At 43.5% G+C, this 21,878-nt stretch overlaps 1 protein-coding gene across 1 annotated transcript in view; it reads left to right on the top strand.

Moving 5' to 3' along the window:
- The window catches only part of LOC122551782 (contactin-associated protein-like 5), a 1,086,426-nt gene that overhangs the window by 760,681 nt on the left and 303,867 nt on the right, over positions 1–21,878 (top strand). Inside the window, exons 15-16 of the mRNA XM_043694246.1 lie at positions 2,524–2,651; positions 10,745–10,915. Coding sequence (XP_043550181.1) covers positions 2,524–2,651; positions 10,745–10,915 — 299 coding nt within the window. The remainder of the gene's footprint in view (positions 1–2,523; positions 2,652–10,744; positions 10,916–21,878) is intronic.

The raw sequence follows: 21,878 nt of genomic DNA, 5'->3' as shown, positions 1-21,878 counted from the left end.
TCTTGTTATCTCATTTCTGAAGGCTTCCCATTTTCCAGCCATCCCTTTACCTGCGAACATCTGCCCCCAATCAGCTTTTGAAAATTCTTGCCTAATACCATCAAAATTGGTCTTTCCTCCCTTTAGAACTTCAACTTTTAGATCTAATCTATCCTTTTCCATCACTATTTTAAAACTAATAGAATTATAGTTGCTGGTCCCCAAGTGCTCCCCCACTGACACCTCAGTCACCTGCCCTGCCTTATTTCCCAAGAGTAGGTCAAGTTTTGCATCTTCTCTCATAGATACATCCACATACTGAATCAGAAAATTTTCTTGTACGCATTTTACAAATTCCTCTCCATCTAAACCCTCTAACACTATGGCAGTCTCAATCTGCGCTAGGAAACTTAAAATCCCCTACCATAACCACCCGATTATTCTTCCAGATAACTGAGACTGTCATTAAATCTCAGTCTGTTATTATACCTGGGTGATCATTCTTTTTCTGAAAATTTGTGTGCTCTTGTTGAGTATCCCAGTGCAGACATTATGGGCTGAATGGCCTGATTCTCCCCTCTAACAATTCCATGATTCTGTTGTTCAAGATTATAACTGAACTTCATTTACAGAATATCATATTTATTTGAAATATTGTTTAATTATGGCAGTTGCGAGTAATGGTGATTGGAATGCACTTTATTCAAACTATTACTTTCCAACTCTAGAAAAGTTAGTTATGAAGTAGTAAGGTATCAAAATGTGTGTATTGCCCCAGGTATCTTTGGCAGGATTAATTGTAACTATGCTTTTCTGGAAAGCAATCTAACTATGTCAATCAATGACAAATTTTCTTGAGGTGTAGAAACAAAAATCAGCCTTAGCTTTGATGCCATTTTTAATGATTTCCAGCGAGGATTGTCTCAATTAATTGATTGCCATGGGCCTGTCAATTAACAGATCAGTGAAATTATCCATCTCAACTTCTGTTTCTTGACATGTTGTTAATAAATTGAGAAATATTGAAAGTTTTATTGCAACACAATGAGGGTCTTGACATTCACCGGGCTGTTATTTCAGCATTGTTTTTTCAAAAGAAGAAAACTTGCCTTGCGTTAACAAATTCACTACCTACTTAATTGTTAATTGAAAGAAAGACTTGCATTCATGGTGATGGCTTTGAAGTCCTGAGGATGTTGTGAAATAATTTATGGCCAATCAATTGCCTTTGGAGCATTTCTACTGTTGCAAACTTGAGAGATTATTTGAATGTAATAAGGACCCAGCAAAAAAACAACGAGATAATGATGAAACCAACAAACGCTGGGGATCACAGCGATTCAGACAGCATCCATGGAGAAAGAGCAAACTAACGTTCGTGTTGAGATGACTCTTCATCAGAGCTGATGTGAAGTGTGGAGGGGGCAATATTTATACTATAGTGGGAGTGAGGTGACTGGAGTGCTGTGGGGGGAAAAGGATATTGACGCGCTGGGGATCACAGCGATTCAGACAGCATCCATGGAGAAAGAGCAAACTAACGTTCGTGTTGAGATGACTCTTCATCAGAGCTGATGTGAAGGGTGGAGGGGGCAATATTTATACTATAGTGGGAGTGCTGCGGGGGGAAAAGGATGTTGACGTTTCAGATCAAGTGATCGGAATGTGAGAATGCCAGAACAATAGTGTGTGTAACTGGCAGACTGGGAAGAACAGACAGGAGAAAGTGAGGACTGCAGATGCTGGAGATCAGAGTCGAGAGTATGGTGCTGGAAAAGCACAGCAGGTCAGGCAACATCCCGAGGAGCAGAAGAATCAATGTTTCGGGCAGAAGCCCTTCATCAGGAATCAGACAGTTCCACTGGAGTGAGGGGAGGGGAGAGAGGACATGGTGACAGAGAATATAACAAATAAAGCTAAAAGAAAGGGAAGGAATGGGAGAAGGGTCACTATTTGAAGATGTCAATGTTGAGTCCAGAAGGCTGTAAAGTACCTAGTCTGAAGATGAGATGCCGCTTTTCCAGTTTTCATTGTTATTCGCTGGAATATTGCAGCATGCCGAGGACAGACATGCAAGCAGGACACCATGTTAAAATGACCAGCTATAGGAAGGCCTGGGGCATGATTGTGCACGGACCATAGGTGTTTTCTAAAGCAGTCACTCGGTCTGTGTTTGGTTGTGACTGAGTGATAAACTCCGCCAGTGCACCAGGGGAATACTGCTGCTCTCCTTCAAAAACAGTCATAGGATCTACCCGAAAGAACCCTAGTTTATTATCTTATTTGAAAGAATGTACTGGTGAGTTATGACATTTTATAATCAAGTGTTGGCAGTGGAATTTGAACCCAGAAGCTTCCTGGCTAACAAAGCAAGAGTGTCCACAATAGCTGGTGGCTAGAGCTGAAACACATCTCTTTGAACTTAATTACTGTAAGTGGATAACCTGTTTATCTATCAGCAGTACATATCAATCAGAGCATACATGAGTCAATGGTGTACATGATTAATAGAATAATTTTCATTTTTATCCTGGATTTTGGCAGGACTAATGACACAGGGCTTCTGTCATACAAAGATCACTTGCCTGTGACTCAGATTATTATTGGAGACATTAACAAGACAAACTCTGAAGCCACCTACAAGCTTGGACCACTACGTTGCCATGGTGATGGTAAGTGCCCTGTGGTGAGGGTTTCATAAATGGTAACTTGAAATAGATGCCAGAGCTGGCAGAACTGACACATACCATCTGAAAGCAAATCGAGAAGTCAAGTTAGTTTTTATGGTGAGGCCATAGCAGCTGATGTGATATAAAGTACACCCAACTGCTGAAAACAATAAAATCCACCAATTTTCCTTAGAAAAGGGGAAACCTTTGGGGGTGGCACAGTGGCTCAGTGGTCAGCACTGCTGCCTCACAGTGCCTGGGACCCGGGTTTGATTCCCACCTTGGGTGACTGTCTGTATGAAGTTTGCACATTGACTGCATGGGTTTCCTCCCACAATCCAAATGTATGCAAGTCATGTGAATTGGCCATGCTAAATTGCCCATAGTGTTAAGTGCATTAGTCAGGGGTAAATATAGGGTAGGGGAATGTGTTTGGTGGGCTACTCTTCAGAGGGTTGGTGTGGACTTTTTGGGTCGAAGGGTCTATTCCCACACTATAAGGAATCCAATCTTAAAAGTACTTGTTTGCTGCAATTCTCTTTCTTGGAGTCTCTGGTGCTGATCTTGAACTGATGAAACAATGAAGTAATGCATCTGCACTCCACCATCACCCTTCATCCCACTCAAAGTTACTTCCAGCTAAGGATGTTGAGATTCAGAAGACATGAGATGTTGGAGTTTTATCTGTGAGTCAGATCCAGTGTCACACATGACAATACCATCAAGAATTTTGAATTTGTTTCAAGGAGAGCAAGGAAGAATTGTTTTGGATTGCTTCCAAAGTCAAAGCCATTGAGTTATAGTCATTCAGGTCTACAACATAGAAAAAGGCCCTTGACCACCGAGACTCTGTCAATGAATGAGTTTGAGTTGCTTTATGATGGTGACTCAAACATGCCTTGGATTTGAAAGTAAGGTCTGAAACTTCATGGTCTCGTAGGGAGGAAGTCAGTGTAGGAGGGGTTGGTTTGAGAAAATGAGGAGTTGTTGCATTGGATGAGACCTCCAGCATTACCATCCAGAACAAATCAGCCCACTTGATTGGCACCACATCTACAAACATCCAGTCCCTCCACCACTGATGTGCAGTGGTGCGTACTGTCAATACGCTAGAAAAGCACAGCAGTTCTGGCAGCATCCGAGGAGCAGTAAAATCGACATTTCGGGCAAAAGCCCTTCATCAGGAATACAGGCAGAGAGCCTGAAGGGTGGAGAGATAAGTGAGAGGATGGTGGGGGTGGGGAGAAAGTAGCATAGAGTACAATAGGTGAGTGGGGGAGGGGATGAAGGTGATAGGTCGGAACGGAGGGTGGAGTGGATAGGTAGAAAAGAAGATAGGCAGGTAGGACAAGTCAAGGGGACAGCGCTGAGCTGGAAGTTTGGAACTGGGGTGAGGTAGGGGAAGGGGAAATGAGGAAACTGTTGAAGTCCACATTGGTGCCCTGGGATTGAAGTGTTCCGAGACGGAAGATAAGGCGTTCTTCCTCCAGGTGTCTGGTGGTGAGGGAGCGGCGGTGAAGGAGGCCCAGGACCTCCATGTCCTCAGCAGAGTGGAAGGGGGAGTTGAAAATTTGGGCCACAGAGTGGTGTGGTTGATTGGTGCGGGTGTCCCAGAGATGTTCCCTAAAGCGCTCTGCTCGGAGGCGCCCAGTCTCCCCAATGTAGAGGAGACCACATCAGGAGCAACGGATACAATAAATGATATTGGTGGATGTGCAGGTAAAACTTTGATGGATGTGGAAGGCTCCTTTAGGGCCTTGGATGGAGGTGAGGGAGGAGGTGTGGGTGCAGGTTTTGCAATTACTGCGGTGGCAGGTGAAGGTACCAGGATGGGAAGGTGGGTTGTAGGGGGGCGTGGACCTGACCAGGTAGTCACGGAGGGAACGGTCTTGCGGAAGGCGGAAAGGGGTGGGGAGGGAAATATATCCCTGGTGGTTGGGTCTGTTTGGAGGTGACAGAAATGTCGGTGGATGATTTGGTTTATGCGAAGGTTGGTAGGGTGGAAGGTGAGCACCAGGGGCGTTCTGTCCTTGTTACGGTTGGAGGGGTGGGGTCTTAGGGCGGAGGTGCGGGATGTGGACGAGATGTGTTGGAGGGCATCTTTAACCACGTGGGAAGGGAAATTGCAGTCTCTAAAGAAGGAGGCCATCTGGTGTGTTCTGTGGTGGGACTAGTGGGAAGAGGTGTAATCCAGGTAGCTGTGGGAGTCGGTGGGTTTGTAAAAAATGTCAGTGTCAAGTCGGTTGTCATTAATGGAGATGGAGAGGTCCAGGAAGTGGAGGGAGGTGTCAGAGATGGTCCAGGTAAATTTAAGGTCAGGGTGGAATGTGTTAGTGAAGTTCATGAAATGCTCAACCTCCTCACGGGAGCACGAGGTGGCGCCAATGCAGTCATCAATGTAGCAGAGGAAGAGGTGGGGAATGGTGTCGGTGTAATTACGGAAGATCAACTGTTCTACGTAGCCAACAAAGAGACAGGCATAGCTGGGGCCCATACAGGTGCCCTTGTTTTTACCTATTGCAGAATTTCACCAAAGCTTTGTAAACATTACTTGCCAAACTCTTGAACAGTACATTCTGGAAGGGCAAGGTCAGCAGAAACATGGGAACACCACCACCTGCAAGTTCCCCTCCAAGCCACTTATCATCCTGGCTCAGAAATATATTGCTAATCCTTCAATGGCATCCAACATGTGCCAGCGTCAAAGAAATCTCATGGTGCACGTCTGATTCACTGATAGGACACTTCTGCAGTTCACTGCTACTTTCGCATTACATGGCTTAACTATCATGCGGGTAAGGACACTGCACTCTGGGACATGCACCCAGCTCATGGCTTGAAGCAGGTTGCATCCCTACAGTCTTCACAGTTTGTTTAATATCTTCTCACAGAATCCCTACTGTGTGGAAACAGGCCCGTTGGCCCAACAAGGCCACACTGACTCTCCGGACAGTAACCCACCCAAACCCATTCCACTACCCTGCTATCCTACATTTACCCTTGACTAATGCACCTAACCTACACATCCTTGAACACTATGGGCAATTTAACATAGCTAATTCACTTGATCTGCACATCTTTTGATTGTGGGAGGAAACCGGAGCACCTGGAGGAAACTCACGCAGCCATGGGGAGAATGTGCAAACTCCACACAGAGGCTGGAATCGAACACGGGCCCCTGGCGCTGTGAGGTATCAGTGCTAACCACTGAGCCACCATAAAGAGTTCAGGGATGCAACCTGATCCAGGCTGTGTGCTGGATGCCAACATCGATGAACATGAGGTGCATGTGTTTGGTGAATTTGCCCTGATATGTTGATGGCCAGTTTCCAACATAGGAGCTCATACAGAGCAAACGGTGAGATGGATTCACCAGGTGATCACTCTAATCTCCTTGTCAAGTTTTCCCAAAGTCTAGCTTGTTAAGATGGTAAGATGAAAGCTGATGGTGTGTGTTTGGCTGCTAACAATGTGCTTAGTAAACAATAATCCCTGTTAGTTTCTGCATGCTAGTGGAAAACCTGCTACTGGGTGCTTGTGAAAATTATACAAGATGGAGTGAAATGCTTCCAGCATCAAGAAGGGTCTTGCTTACTTATTGTCAAATTCTGCTCCATATCCCACATCATCAGTATTTACCGTGGAGTAAGACATGGAAGATATAAAATTTGGGGGGATAGATGGTGACATCTTGAAAAATGTCCATATTATTGAGGAGGAGTTGCTGGATGTCTTGAAATGCATAAAAGTGGACAAATCCCCAGGACCTGATCAGGCGTAGCCTAGAACTCTGCAGGAAGCCAGGGAAGTGATTGCTGGACCCCTTACTGACATATTTGTATCATCAATAGTCACAGGTGAGGAGCCAGAAGACTGGAGGTTGGCTAATATGGTGCCACAATTTAAGAAAGATGGTAAGGGAACTGTGGACCGGTGGGCCTGACATTGGTGATGAGCAAGATGTTGGAGGGAATCCTGAGGGACAGGATTTACATGCATTTGGAAAGACAAGAACTAATTAGGGATAGTCAACATGGCTTTGTGCATGGGAAATCATGTCTCACGAACTTGAATGAGTTTTTTGAAGAAGTAACAAAGAAGATTAATTAATGGCAGAATGGAGTACGTGATCTATATGGACTTCAGTAAGTTGTTCAACAAGGTTAGACTGGTTAGCAAGGTTAGATCTCATGGAATACAGGGAGAACTAGCCACTTGGATACAGAACTTGGCTTGAAGGTAGAAGACAGAGGGTGATGGTGGAGGGTTGTCTTTTTGACTGGAGGCCTGTGACCAGTGGAGTGCCACAAGGATCAGTGCTGGATCCACTCCTTTTGATCATTTATATAAATGATTTGGATGTGAACATAGGAGGAATAGTTCGTAGGTTTGCAGGTGACACCAAAATTGGAGGTGTAGTGGATAGGAAAGAAGGTTACCTCAGAGTACAACAGGACCTTGATCAGGGGGGCCAATGGGCTGTGAAGTGGTAGATGGAGTTTAATTTTGATAAATGCAAGGGGCTGCATTTTGGAAAAGCAAATCTTAGCAGGACTTATGTACTTAATGGTAAAGACCTGGGGAGTGTTGCTGAATAAAGAGACCTTGGAGTGCAGGTTCAGAGTTGCTTGGAAGTGGAGTCACAGGAAGATAGAATATTGAAGAAGGTGTTTGGTATACTTTCCTGTTGGTCAGAGTATTCAGTACAAGAGTTGGGAGGTCATGTTGCGGCTGTACAGGACATTGGTTAGGCCACTGTTGAAATATTGTTTGCAATTCTGGTCTCCTTCCTATCGGAAGGATGTTGTGAAACTTGAAGTGTTGGAGGATTTGAACTATAGGGAGAGGTTGAATAGGTTGGGACTGTTTACCCTGGAGTGCTGGAGGCTGAGTGGTGACCTTATAGAGGTTTATAAAATCATGAGAGACATGGATAGGGTAAATAGACAAAGTCTTTTCTCTGGGGTGTGGGAGTCCAGAACTAGAGGGCATAGATTTCAGGTAAGAGGGAAAAATTTTTAAAGGGACCCAAGGGGCAATTTTTTCACACAGAAGGTGGTACGTGTATGGAATGAGCTGCCAGAGAAAGTAGTGGAGGCTGGTAAAATTACAACACTTAAAAGGATCTGGATGGGTATATGAATAGGAAAGGTTTAAAAGGATATGAGCCAAGTGCTGGCAAATGGGACTTGATTAGGTTCGGATATCTGGTTGGCATGGACGAGTTGGACCAAAGGGTCTGTTTCTCTGCTGTACATTTCTATGACTCTGACTCTATGACACTCAGAACCCTAAAGGATTCTGCCAATTGTCTCCATTCCTCAAACAAAACAAAAAACTGTGGATGCTGGTGATCTGAAGCAATCAAAAATAGAAAGTGCTGGAGACACTCAACAGATCTACAGTACCTATGGAATGAGAAGAAGAGTTAATATTTCGAGTCCAGTGATCCTTCATCAGAAGGGTTGAGTTCAGAAGATTTTGAATATGGGTCACTGGGCTCAACATGTTTACTCTGCTTCCTCATCACAGTTGCTACCAGTCCTGCTGAACCTCTCTAGCAAATTGAGTTTTTGATTGTAACCCTTCCTGAAACTTTTTTCTTTAAGTAAATAATCCATTTTTTAAAAAAAATTATATTTATGTTCAATCACCGAGAGATTTGAACCCTTGGTCTGCTAGATTACTAGTCTCATGTTATTTTCTTTGAACCACCACTTCCCCATCTATTTAGCATATTTCTGGCAGCAATATTTTGAATGCAAATTGCTGTAAAATGTGCTGAGAAACTAAATAGAACTTTACATTTCATGTTCAAGCCTAAGATCGTGTGTAGCTAATCTATCATGACTAACTTGATTGAGTTCTTTGTTGAGATAATGAAGAGTTGATGGGGTCAGTGTAACTAATATTGTGTATATGGCATTCAAAAGGGTGTTTGATATAAAAGAGCAAATAATAAGACATGGAAGCAAAATTAAATACCGTAGGATTAAAGAAGCAATGACAATCCAGATATACATTTTATTTAGAGACAGAAAATGAGTAGCAGTGAATGCTTGTCTTTCAGACTGGAGGAAAGTGTACAGCAATATGGTTTGGTATTAGAATATGATCCATATTAATGGGCTGGACTTGGATATTCAGGTAAAATTGTCAAAGTTTACATGAACGTCAGAAATGTAGTTAACACTGCTGAGGATAACGACAGACTTCAGGAGGACAGTGGCAGATCAGAGAAATAGGCTAACATTTGGCAGGTAAAATTAAGTACAGAAAGGTGTAAAATGATCCACTTTGCTAGAAATAACTGAGACCAGTAATGTGGTCCAAACTTGAGGTGGGTGCAGAGAGAGAGAGAGAACTGATGATGTGCATATACAAGAGGGGAGCAGAATGAGTTGATATGTCATGAAAGCATATGAGATCCTTAACTTTATAAATAAAACTGTAAAAGACAAAGAACTTATGTTAAAACTTCATTAATGGGTGGGTCTCCTCCAGGTGCTCCAGTTTCCTCCCACAGTCTAAAGGTGTGCAGGTTAGGTGAATTGGCCATGCTAAATTGCCCACAGTGTTCAGAGATGTATAGATTAGGTGCATAAGTCAGAGGTAAATATAGGATAATAGGGGAATGGATCTGGGTGGGTTACTCTTGGTGTGGACTTGTTGGACCAAAGGGTCTGTTTTCACACTGTAGGGATTCTACAAATTATTCTGTTCTACAAATTTATAACAATTTGCAGAGGTTTGGGACAAAGCTCTGGGTATAAGCCTAATCAATAGTTCTACCAATGAACTAACACAAGCGTATTGGCTCAAAAAGCTTCCACCTGCACTATAATATTCGATGATTCTGTATGGGCCTAGGATACAATACATTTGTTACTTGCTCTGTATTGAGCTTGAAAATCACAGTCAGAACAATGATGAGTCACTGCTCTCAGTCTTCACTATACCCTGAGTGTTCTGTGTGTACAAGTATAATGTAATTTTCAGCAATGATTTTACTTAGCTGAATTGAAGAAGGTGTAGAGAGTGCTACTTAAGGGATTAGGAGGCAGAACTGGTGAAGTGAGACCTGAAAGATTGGGATCTTGTTGAATAAGAGAGGACTGAGTAAGCATATAATGGGGGTAGTAGCATTAAGAATACTGAGGATTTAAAGGACCAGTCAGGATCATAAAATTTAGTGCAGGGGAGCAGAGCAAAAGATAATAAGCTTAAAAGTGACAGATTTCGGTAGGATTTAGGGAAGAAAGTATAACTCTACTGGGAAGCTTTGGAAGACATTGAAAGGGAAAACAACTCAGACTTTGAAGAGAAACACGTGGCCAAGGGAGCTTGAAGATAGATTGAATGGATGCGTGGTTCTGTCTGGCCTTGTGATAGGGCTTAGTTTAAGGTGGAGCAAATTGACCAAAGTAAACTGAGAGGACATAATGAGCAAATTTCCAGCAGAACTGGGCATTTAGGGTGACACAGTGGCTCATTGGTTAGCACTGCTGCCTCACAGTGCCAGGGACCTGGTTTCAATTCCACCCTCGTGTGTCTGTATGTATGGAGTTTTGCACTTTCTCTTCATGCATGTGTGGGTTTCCTCCCACAGTCCAAAGGTGTACAGGTTAGGTGGATTGGCCATGCTGAATTACCATTGGTGTTCAGGGATGTGCAGGCTGGGTGGATTAACCATGGTAAATGCAGGGGTGAGTTGCTCTTTGGAGGGTCAGTGTCAACTCGATGGGCCGAATGGCCTGCTTCCACACTGTAGGGAGTCTATGTTGCTTACTGTTTTACTTGCAAATCTGCATGTTCAGATGGCATGCTAAGGCATAGAGAGCTAACCACATTTTCTGTTTTCCCAAGGAGCTGTTTGCCAGCAAAGGAGAAAATAACCTTTATGATATTAACAAATAGTGATAGTCTGCAGAAATGCATTCAGGGAGTTGCTACACAGAGGGATTCTTAACCTGTGGAAGCTGTTTGAATGGCTATAGATTGAGACCATGGCAAAGTGATAATCCAAACAATTATTGAGCTACATTGCACTACTAAATGAATTGCACTCTTTAATAGTGGATTAATGATTCACACAGGTAATTACTGGAATGCGGCATCCTTCAACACCGAGTCCTCGTATTTGCACTTCCCCACATTTCATGGTGAGCTCAGTGCGGACATTTCATTCTTCTTCAAAACAACCGCATCCTCGGGAGTTTTCCTGGAGAATCTCGGAATTAAGGACTTCATAAGGATAGAGCTGAACTGTAAGTATCACCTGAAATGTGAGAAGTACTGGATTGCAATCTGAATTAAAGCAGAAATTTCTAGAAACCTTTGGTATTGGTCAGTCAGCCACAAGTCAACACCTCAGATAGGAGCTCACTGGAGGCACAGTCTAAAAGATAGAATAAGTGATGGTCAAGAAAAGTTAAAAATCACACAACACCAGGTTATAGTCCAACAGGTTTAATTGGAAGCACTAGCTTTTGGAGTGTCACTCCTTCATCAGGTGATTGTGCATGTACTTATCCAAATATCTTTTAAACATTGTAACCATCCCCACATCCACCACTTCCTCAGGAAGTTTATTCCACATGCAGACCACCCTCTGCGTGAAAAAGTTTCCTCTCATGTTGCCATGAAGCCAGGGTTGGAGGATTTGAGCTACAGGGAGAGGTTGAATAGGCTAGGGCTGAGGGGTGACCTTGTAGAAGTTTATAAAATCAAGAAGGGGCATGGATAGGATAAATAGACAAAGATTTTTCCCTGGGATAGGGGAGTCCAGAACTAGACAGCATAGGTTTAGGGTGAGAGGGGAAAGATATAAAAGAGATGAAAGGACAGCTTTTTCACGTAGAGGATGGTACGTGTATGGAATGAGCTGCAAGAAGAAGTGGTGGAGGCTAGTACAATTGCAACATTTAAAAGGCATCTTTATGAATAATGAATAGGAAGGGTTTGGAGGGATATGAGCTGGGTGCTAGCGGGTGGGGCTAGATTGGGTTGGGACAACTCCTCGGCATGGACAAGTTGGACCAAAGGGTCTGTTTCCATGCTGTACATCTCTATGGCTCTATGATAGATGTCTTTCCTCTTCATCTCATCTTAAACATGTGCCTCAAGTCTTGAAATCTCCCATTCTAGGGAAAAGACAACTACCATTAACCCTATCTATACCCTTCATTATTTTATAAACTTCGATAACATAGTGTCTCAACCTCCTACGTTTCAGTGAAAAAGGTCCCACCCTATCCAGCCTGTTTTTAAATGACTCAAATCTTCCATATCCAGCAACATCCTGGAAAATCTCTTCTGAACCCTCTCCAGCTTAATTATATCCTTCCTATAACTGGACATGTCAGATTTATGTTTGGAATGAATGATTTCAAGCCAAATTAGAAGAGCAGAAAATGTGTTTACCATGAATATGGGTAAATATCCTGTTACTGTGATTCCAACACACATTATTGGCAAACATGGAGCAAGAATGTAAAATGGTCAACAGCAAATCAACCACTCTCTGTACATTTGCACTGACTTTTACTTCTAATGATTTCAATTAAAAATGAAAAACAGGGGTGGGACGGTGGCTCAGTGGTTAGCACTGCTGCCTCACAGCGTCAGGGACCTGGGTTTGATTTCCACCTCAGGTGACTGTGTGGAGTTTGCACACTCTCCCTGTGTCTGTGTGGGTTTCCTCTGGGTGCTCTGGTCTCCTCCCACAATCCAAAGATGTACTGGTCAGGTGAATTGGCCATGCTAAATTGCCCATAGTGTTATGTGCATTAGTCAGGGGTAAATATAGGGTAGAGGAATGGGTCTGGGTGGGTTACTGTTCTGGTGGTTGGTGTGACCTTGTAAGGCCAAAGGGCCTGTTTCCGTACCTTAGGGAAGCTAATCAAAACAGTTAAGGAGAGATGTACAATGGAAAGCTTATCTCAATATTGTCCATTTCCAACAATCTACCAGAGACTGCCATTACTGGAAGGCAATGTTGGGAAATTGCACATGTAGTCCCCATTCAGATGCAGGCAAAAATGTGAGTGAAAGACATCTAATCGATTTCACTCTCAACTGGACTACTGTTTGCAGTTGTGGGTGCCATGCTGTACAAAGGATGTGAATGCATTGGAGAAAATTTAGAAGCAATATACAAAAATTGTTCCTGCGATGAGAAACTTCAGCCGTGAGACTGTTGTTCTTGTGGAGAAGAGAGCTAGGAGGAAGTTTGGTAGAGGTTTTCAAAATCGTTCAGTAGATTGGGAAAAAGTGTTCCCAATCACAAAAAAAAACAAGAATGAGGGGGCATAGATTTAAAGTGGTTTGCAAAAGAAGCAAGGGTGACGGGGAAAAAAAATCTTTTCACATGAGTATGGAATGCACTGCCTGGAAATGAGGTGGAGGCAGATTCAATTGAGGCATTCAAGAGGGCAATTATATGGACAAAAATGAAACAGCAGGAAATTGGCATTAGATAATGATACTCATCTGCAGACATAAATGGATTGAATTTCCTCCTTTTGCACTGGAAAACTTCTGGGATTCTGAGTGTCAGAGTTGGTTGGAGAACCCATCCCTTTCCTAACTCCCAAAGTGAAGTCTGGAAAATGGAAGATTGAGATTAGTCTTCCCATCCGTCAACCAGTTTGCATTAAAATTTGACTGTTAAACCTGCCACAGATAATTATAACCTACAGGAGCAGAGATAGCTGCTCAGGCCTGCTCTGCCATTCCGTAGGACCATAGCTGTCTGAGTGCAGCCAAATTCCAATATGCTCACTTGTCCTCCATGCTCCTTGAATTCCTTGTATGTTATACATTTCTCAAGCTTAACCTTGAATATATACAACAGCCAGCCACCACTGGACTGTCTGTGGAAGAGAATTGCAAATACTGATGACTCTCTGAGAGAAGAAAGTTCTCCTTATCTCTGTCTTAAATAGGAGATTCTCCTTTTTATGACTGTGCTCCCCCAGTACTAGAATACCCCAAAAGGGAAAATATCCTTTCATCATCTAGAACATCGAATACAGAACATTACAGTACAGTACAGGCCCTTCAGCCCTCGATGTTGTGCCAACTTGTGGAACCAATCTGAATCCTTTCGATCCTACACTCTTCCATTTTCTTCCATATGTTTATCCAATGACCATTTAAATGCCCTTAAACTTCTCAAGTCTACTACTGTTGCAGGCAGTCCATTCCATGCCTCTACTACTCTCTGAGTAAAGAAACTATCTCCGACATCTGTCCTATATCTATCACCCTTCAAGTTATAGCTATTTCCCCTCAAGCTAGACATCAGCATTTGAGGTAAAAGTCACTATCCACCCTATCTAAGCAACTGATTATCTTATATGTCTCAATTAAGTCCCCTCTCAACTTTCTTCACTCTAACAAAAACAGCCTCAAGTCCCTCAGCCTTTCCTCATAAGTCCTTCCCTCCATACCAGGCAACATCCTAGTAAATCTCCTTTGCACCCTTTCCAAAGATTCCTCATCCTTAGTATAATGTAGTGACCAGAACTGTATGCAATACTCCAAGTACTGCCACACCAGAGTTTGTACAGTTGTAGCATGACCACGTGGCTCCAAAACTCAATCTCTCTACCAATAAAAGTTAACACATCATCTGCCTTCTTAACAATCTTATCAACCTGGATGGCAACTTTCAGGGATCCATATACATGGACACCGAAATCTCTCTGCTCTTATGCACTACCAAGGATCGTACCATTAGTCCTGTATGCTTTATTCCTGTTACTCCTTCCAAAGTAATTCACCTCACACTTTTCCACATTAAACTCCATTTGCCACCCGTCAGCCCAGCTCTGCAGCTTATCTATGTCCATCTGTATCCTGCAACATCCTTCTGCACTGTCCACAACTCAACTGACCTTAGTGTCATCCGCAAATTTGCTAACCCAACCTTCTATGCCCTCATCTAGGTTATTTATTAAAATGACAAACAGCAGTGGCCCCAAAACAGATAGTTGTGGTACCCCACAAGTAACTGAACTCCAGGATCAACATATCCCATCAACCACCACCCTCTGTCTTCTTTCAGCCAACCAATTTCTGATCCAAACCGCTAATTCACCTTCAATTCCATGCCTCTGTACTTTGTGCAATAGCTTACTGTGGGGAACCTTATCAAATGTCTTACTAAAATCCATCTACACCACATCAACTACTTCACCCTCATCCACCTGTTTGGTCACTATCTCAAAGAACTCAGTAAGATTTGTGAGGCATTATCTAGTCTTCAGAAAACCGTGTTGACTATCCCTAATCAATTCATTTGCCCCGAGATGATTATAAATCCTATCTCTTATAACCTTTTCCAATACTTTACCTACAATTGAAGTGAGGCTCACAGGTCTATAATTACCAGGGTTGGCTCTACTCCCCTTCTTAAACAAGGGGGCAACACTTGCTATCCTCCAGTCTTCTGGCACTATTCCTATAGACAATGATGACAGAGAATCCGAGGATAAATCCCATCTGGCCCGGGGGCTTATCTATTTTCATGCTTTTCGGAATTGCTATCACCTCCTCGTTGTGAACCTCAATCCCTGTAGTCTAGTCTAGTTGCCTGTATCTCAGTATTCTTCTCAATGACATTGTCTTTTTCCAGTGAGAATACTGAGGAAAAATATTCATTGAGTGCTTCCCCTATCTCCTTGGACTCCATGCACAGCTTCCCACTGCTATCCTTGATTAGCCCTAATCATTCTCCAGTCATTCTTTTATTTCTGATATACCTACAGAAAGCTTTAGGATTTTCCTTGATCCTACCTGTCAATGACTTCTCATGTCTCCTCCTGGCTCTTCTTAGCTCTCTCTTTAGGTCTTTCCTGGCTAATTTGTAACTCTCAAATGCCCTAACAGACCCTTCATGTCTCATCCTAACATAAGCCTTCTTCTTCCTCTTGACAAGGGATTCAACTTCGTAGTAAACCACAACTCCCTCACCTGACCACTTCCTCCCTGCCTGACTGGTACATACGTATCAAGGACACGCAGTAGCTGGTCCTTGAATAAGTTCCATATTTTAATTGTGCCCATCCCTGCAGTTTCCTTCCCCATTCTATGCATCCTAAATCTTACCCAATCGCATCATAATTGCCTTTCCCTCAGCAATAGCTCTTGCCCTTTCCATTGCTTAAGTAAACATAACCGAATTCTGGTCACAACACCCATGTGCTTACCTACCTCCAAATTTAACACCTGGCCAGGTTCATTACCAAGTACCAAATATAATATGGTCTCGCCCCTTGTTGGCTTGTCTACATACTGTTTCAAGAAACTATCCTGCACACAAATGTACAAAAACTGACCCATCTAAAATACTTGAACTCTAATATTTCCAGAGTTGAAAAATGTGGTGCTGGAAAAACACAGCAGGCCAGGCAGCATCCGAAGACCAGGAGAATCAACGTTTGGAGCATAAGCCCTTCTTTCTGAAGAAGGGCCTATGCGCGAAACGCGATTCTACTGCTCCTCGGATGCTGCCTGGCCTGCTGTGTTTTTCCAGCACCACATTTTTCAACTCTGGTACTCCAGCATCTGCAGTCCTCACTTTCTCCTATAATATTTCCAGTCAATATTTGGAAAGTTAAAGTCCCCCAGAACAACTACCCTTTTACTCTTGCTCCTGTCCAAAAATCACCTTTGCTATCCTTTCCTATACATCTCTGGAACTATTCGAAGGTCTATGGAAAACTCCCAACAGGGTGACCCGTCCTTTCCTAATTCTAATCTCTGCCCAAGACCTCAAACGTCCTTTCAGCCACCGTAATACTGTGCTTGACTAACAATGCCACACCTCCCCCTCTTTTACCATCTTCGCTTTTCTTACTGAGATACCTAAATCCCGGAACCTGCAACAACCATTCCTGTCCCTTGTCTATCCATGCCTTTGAAATGGCCACAACATCAATATCCCAGGTACCAATCCATGCTGCAAGTTCACCCACCTTATTCCAGTTGCTCCTGGCGTTGAAGTTGACACATTTCAAACCACCTTCCTGCTTGCTGGTGACCTCTTGCGACATTGAAACCTCATGTCTGATCTCACTACTCTCAACACCCTGAACACTGGAACTACAATTTAGATTCCCTTTCCCCTGCTGAATTAGTTTAAGCCCTCCTGATGAGCATTAGGAAACGTTCCCCCCCTTCCCCTCCAGGACATTGGTACCCCTCTGGTTCAGGTGTAGACCATCCTGTTTGTAGAGGTCCCACCCACCCCAGAATGATCCAGGTATTCGAAACACTCCCTCCTCCACTATCTCTATAACATGTGTTCAACTCCTCTCTCTCCTTATTCTTCACCTCGCGAGCACATGGCATGAGATAACAACTCTGTTTGTTCTAGTGCTAAGCTTCCACCCTAGCTCCCTGAATTTCTGCCTTAAAACCGCATCTCTCTTCCTACCAATGTCGTTGGTGCCTATGTGGACATGATTTGGGGCTGCTCCCCTCCCCCCTCAAGGATCCCAAAAACACGATCAGAGACGCCACAAACCCTGGCACTTGGGAGGCAATGCACCAACCACGAATCTGTCTCATTCGCACAGAACCACCTATATTCCCCTTAACTATGGGAGTCCCCAATGACTAATGCTCTGCTTAACTCCCCCCCTTCCCTTCTGAGCAACAGGGATAGATTCTGTGCCAAAGACCTGTACCATATAGCTTAACACTGGAGCATGGAGGACAAGTGAGAAAATGGAATTTGGCCTCACTCAGACAGCCATGGTGCTACTGAATGACAGAGCAGGCCTGAGCAGCTATTTCTGTATCCAAAACAGGATACTTGTTATTGAGGGAATTGGTCACAGGGGTTCCCTGCACTGCCTGCCAGTTCCCTTTCCACCCCTTGACTGTAACGCATCTGCCTTTTTCTTGCAGCTGAGGTATGACTACCTCCTTGGAACTCTTCTCAATAACCCCCTCTGCCTCCCGAATGATCTGAAGTTCATCCAGCTCCAGCTGCAGTTCCTAACGCGGTTTTCGAGGAGCTGGAGTTGGGTGCACTGCTGCAGTTATAGTCAGCAGGGACACTAGTGGTGACCTCTTACCTCTCACATTCTGCAAGATGAGCATTCAACTGCCCTAACCTCCATTCCCACTATTCTCATTTTCCAAAGAGACTATAGAAAAGTAAGGAATAAAAGAAAAAACTACTTATCTTACCAATCCGGCACACAGAACTTTTGTTTTGGTTAGAGGAGGAGGATGGGTGGGAGATACTACATAAGTAGAGTTTTGGGTAATGCAACCACCCAAATATACTACTTCACTTATTCAACAGTCCCGTGTCCACTCCTGCTCAGTGTGCTCTCCGCCTATTCACGGGGTGAGTTTTTAAATCTGTGGTTCACCTTCCCATCAGTCCCCGGTCAACGCTCCCACTCCTCCTGCTGCTGAAACAAAAATGGAGGGCCCCGACACTCAAGGTGATTATTTAAATCAGTGGTTCATCTTCCTGTAAGCCCTTGGTCTATGCTCCCACTCTTCCTGCTACTGAAACAAAAAAAAAACAAAAATCTATCCTATCCTGTCACCTCAGAATCTGACCAGTTGCAATAAGGTCATCTTTCATTTTTCCCAATTAAAAGCATATTATTGCTTTTTTTTAAACAAGTGACAATTGTTAATGCATTACCACTTAACCTTTCTGGCCCTAATTGGCAACAACTTGACTGCAGAAAGGATATGTTTTTATTGCATATTTTTCCTTTCCAGCACTTTCATCTCACTGAATCAATTGTTAGCATCTTACATTGGTTTAGAAGATTGTGAATTTAAGTCCCATTTCAGAACAGAGAGAGTTGCATTCTAGGAAGTGCTATCTTTATGATGAGTTCTTAAACCAAGGCACTATCCGCTCTTAAAGTGGATGCTAATGATTCCAAGGGGCACTACTTCAGAAAAGAGCAGAGCAGTTTGTCACATTAACTAGTCATTATCATATTGCTATTTGTGGGTGCCTGCTGTGCACAAGTTGCTTCACATGTTTCCTGCATTCCAACAGTAAGTTCATTAGTAGTAAAGTGATTTGAAATGGTCCATAGTTGCGAAAGACATCTAATAGTTCAAGTTTTTCCTTTCATCCTCTCTAATCCCCAGTCTTTCTTTCCTTTCCAAGTCTTTTTTTAGAGTACTCCAGGGTTGTGGATTGGCCAGCATTTACTGACAGTTGCCCTTGAGAAGGTGGTGGTGAGCTGCCTTCTTTAACCCCGCATCCATCTGCAGTCCACAATGGCATTAGGGAGGGAATTGCAGGACTCTGACCCAGTGAAAGTGAAGGAACAGTGATATATTTGCAAATCAGGATGGTGAGTGGCTTGGAGGGGAACCTGCAGGTGGTGATACATCAATTCAATTTCTTGTCATTGTTCTAAACTCCAGAGAGTTTCAGCCTGGTCCTGAGGGCATTGGCTAAGAGGAAAGGTTATAAAGGTTAGGATTGTTTTCTCTGGAAAGATGGCGGCTGAGAGGAGACCTGATAGAGGTCTACAAAATTATAGAGGCATAGATAGGGTGGATAGTCAGATGCTTTTTCCCAGGGTTGAAGTTTCAATTTCAAGGGAACATAGATGAGAGGGGGAAAGTTTATGGAAGATGTGTGAGAGATGCTTTTCACACAGAGAGTGGTAGGAGCCTGGAATGCACTGCCAGAATGAATGGGGGAAGCAGGCACATTGGCTACATTTAAGAGACATCTAAGCATTTACATGAATAGAAGGTACTGACTGAATAAGGGCCGAATGTTTGTGTTTTAGTTTATTTAGGGCATGATCATCAGCACAGGCTTGGAGGGCCAAAGGATCTGTTCATGTGCTGTTACTTTTATTCCTTTGTTCAAAACTGTTTAACCCTCTGCTCTGGTGTAACACAGTCCATGGAAACTATATGTTGATGTCATGTTATAGATGGTGACATTGCTGTTTGTAGCTACACTTAGCAAAAGATCTGTCCCTCTGTCTTCTGGCATCCTCTGAAATCCACCTGCACCTCCTTTGTGATGTCCACCATCCAACTGTTCCCAGGTCCAACGCCACTTCCGACTGCCCTCTACTTTGCTCACTGAAAGAGCTTTCGGTAGCTTGTCAGTCCTGACCAAATGGCTGAAACACTGAGATTTACTTCTCCAGATGTCACTTTCTGAAGTTAGTTATTCTCCCTCATTTTCACCATGGTCTCGTGGTACTGTTACTGGGCCAGTAATCCTGAGCCATTCATTCATGTTCTGGGGGTGGGGGGAGGGGGGTTGCAATGCCTTCAAATGCCACAAGGACAGAGAGTTAAGTTTGAATTTAATGAAAATCTGGAATAAAAGCGACCCTAGTGATGACCATGTAACTGCTGACAATTGTTAAATAAAATACCTGGTTTACTATCACTCTTTAGCTGAGGAAGTCTGGCCTAAACCACAGTGGCACAGTGGTTAGCACTGCTGCCTCACAGCGCCAGAGATCTGGGTTCAATTCCCGCCTCAGGCGATTGACTGTGTGGAGTTTGCACGTTCTCCCCGTATCTGCGTGGGTTTCCTCCAGGTGCTCCGGTTTCCTCCCACAATCCAAAGATGTGCAGGGCCAGGTGAATTGGCCATGCTAAATTCCCCTAGTGTTAGGTAAGGGGTAAATGTAGGGGTAGGGGTATGGGTGGGTTTCGCTTCGGCGGGTCGGTGTGGACTTGTTGGGCCGAAGGGCCTGTTTCCACACTGTAATGTAATCTAATCTAATCTAAATGTGATTCCAGACCCAGAGCAATGTGGTTGACTTTTAACTGACCTCTGGGCAATTATTGCTGGCCTTGCCAGAGATGTCATCCATGGATGAATATAAAAGAGAATCTTTCATCTGTTTTATTCTCTGTATGCCTGCACCTTAGCATTCACTGTGAAATACTTCTTTATTCTTTCCATTGATTTTTAACTGTTGTCAGATTTCTGAGGCATGCAGAAAACCTACCACTGAGACTGTGTTTATTTTCATAGCTGGTATCTCGTGTTCAGGCTGGATACTGCTAAGGTTTTTTTTTTAATTCATTTGTGGGATTTGGGCATCACTGGCTGGGCCAGCATTTAGTACCAATCCTCAGTTGTCCTTGAGAAGGTGGTGGTGAACTGCCTTCATGAACTGTTACAGTCCACCTGCTGTGGGTTGACCCACAATGCCATTTAGGGAAGGAATTCCAGGATTTTGACTCAGCAGCAGTGAAGTAACGGCAACATATTTCCAAGTCAGGATGGGGAGTGGCTTAGAGGGGAGATTGAAAGTGGTGATGTTCTGCTGCCCTTGTCCTTTTTGATGGAAGTGGTCATAGGTTTGGAAAGTGGTGTCTGAGGATCTTTGGTGAGTTACATACATCCCTATTATCTTCAGTCGCCCTCCTCCAAAACAAAAGAGTAAAGGAGATGCTCTGTAAACGAGATTGGCCATGTAATTAAATTATTGCAGCTTATTTTCCCAACCAGAATTTAAATTTTCACATTGCCATAGTGGCATTTGAACTTTCACACTCTGAACATTAGCCTTGTGTTCTGGCTTACTAATCCAGTGACTAATAAGCTCTGGAAAAAGTGATGATGACCTGCCTTTTTGAACTGCTGCTGTCCTTGGGTGTAGGAGCACCTGATTTGCGCAAACAATTCAGAATTTGAGCCAGCAACAGTGAAAGAATGTTGAGAAAGTTTCAGGATGGTGTGTGGCTCAGAGGGAAGCATGCACATGATGGTGTTCCCATGCATCTGATGCCTTGTCCTGCTAGGGTAAGAGAGGTCACGGGTTTGGAAGGTCTGAAGGAAAATGTCTTGAACTATTGCGGCACATCTTGTCAAAGTACAAACATACAAAACATAGAACATTACAGCGCAGTACAGGCCCTTCGGCCCTCGATGTTGCGCTGACCTGTCATACCAATCTGAAGCCCATCTAACCTACACTATTCCATGTATGTCCATATGCTTGTCCAATGACGACTTAAAGTTGGTGAATCTACTACCATTGCAGGCAAAGCATTCCATACCCTTACTACTCTCTGAGTAAAGAAACTACCTCTGACATCTGTCCTATATCTATCACCCCTCAATTTAAAGCTAGGCCCCCCTCATGCTAGCCATCACCATACTTGGAAAAAGGCTCTCCCTGTCCACCCTATCTAACCCTCTGATTATCTTATATGTCTCTATTAAGTCACCTCTCAACCTTCTTC

The sequence above is a fragment of the Chiloscyllium plagiosum genome, chromosome 7 (genome assembly GCF_004010195.1).
Source record: "Chiloscyllium plagiosum isolate BGI_BamShark_2017 chromosome 7, ASM401019v2, whole genome shotgun sequence".
In the NCBI taxonomy this organism is placed as follows: Eukaryota; Metazoa; Chordata; class Chondrichthyes; order Orectolobiformes; family Hemiscylliidae; genus Chiloscyllium; species Chiloscyllium plagiosum.
This window is presented reverse-complemented; position numbering and strand designations above follow the sequence as displayed.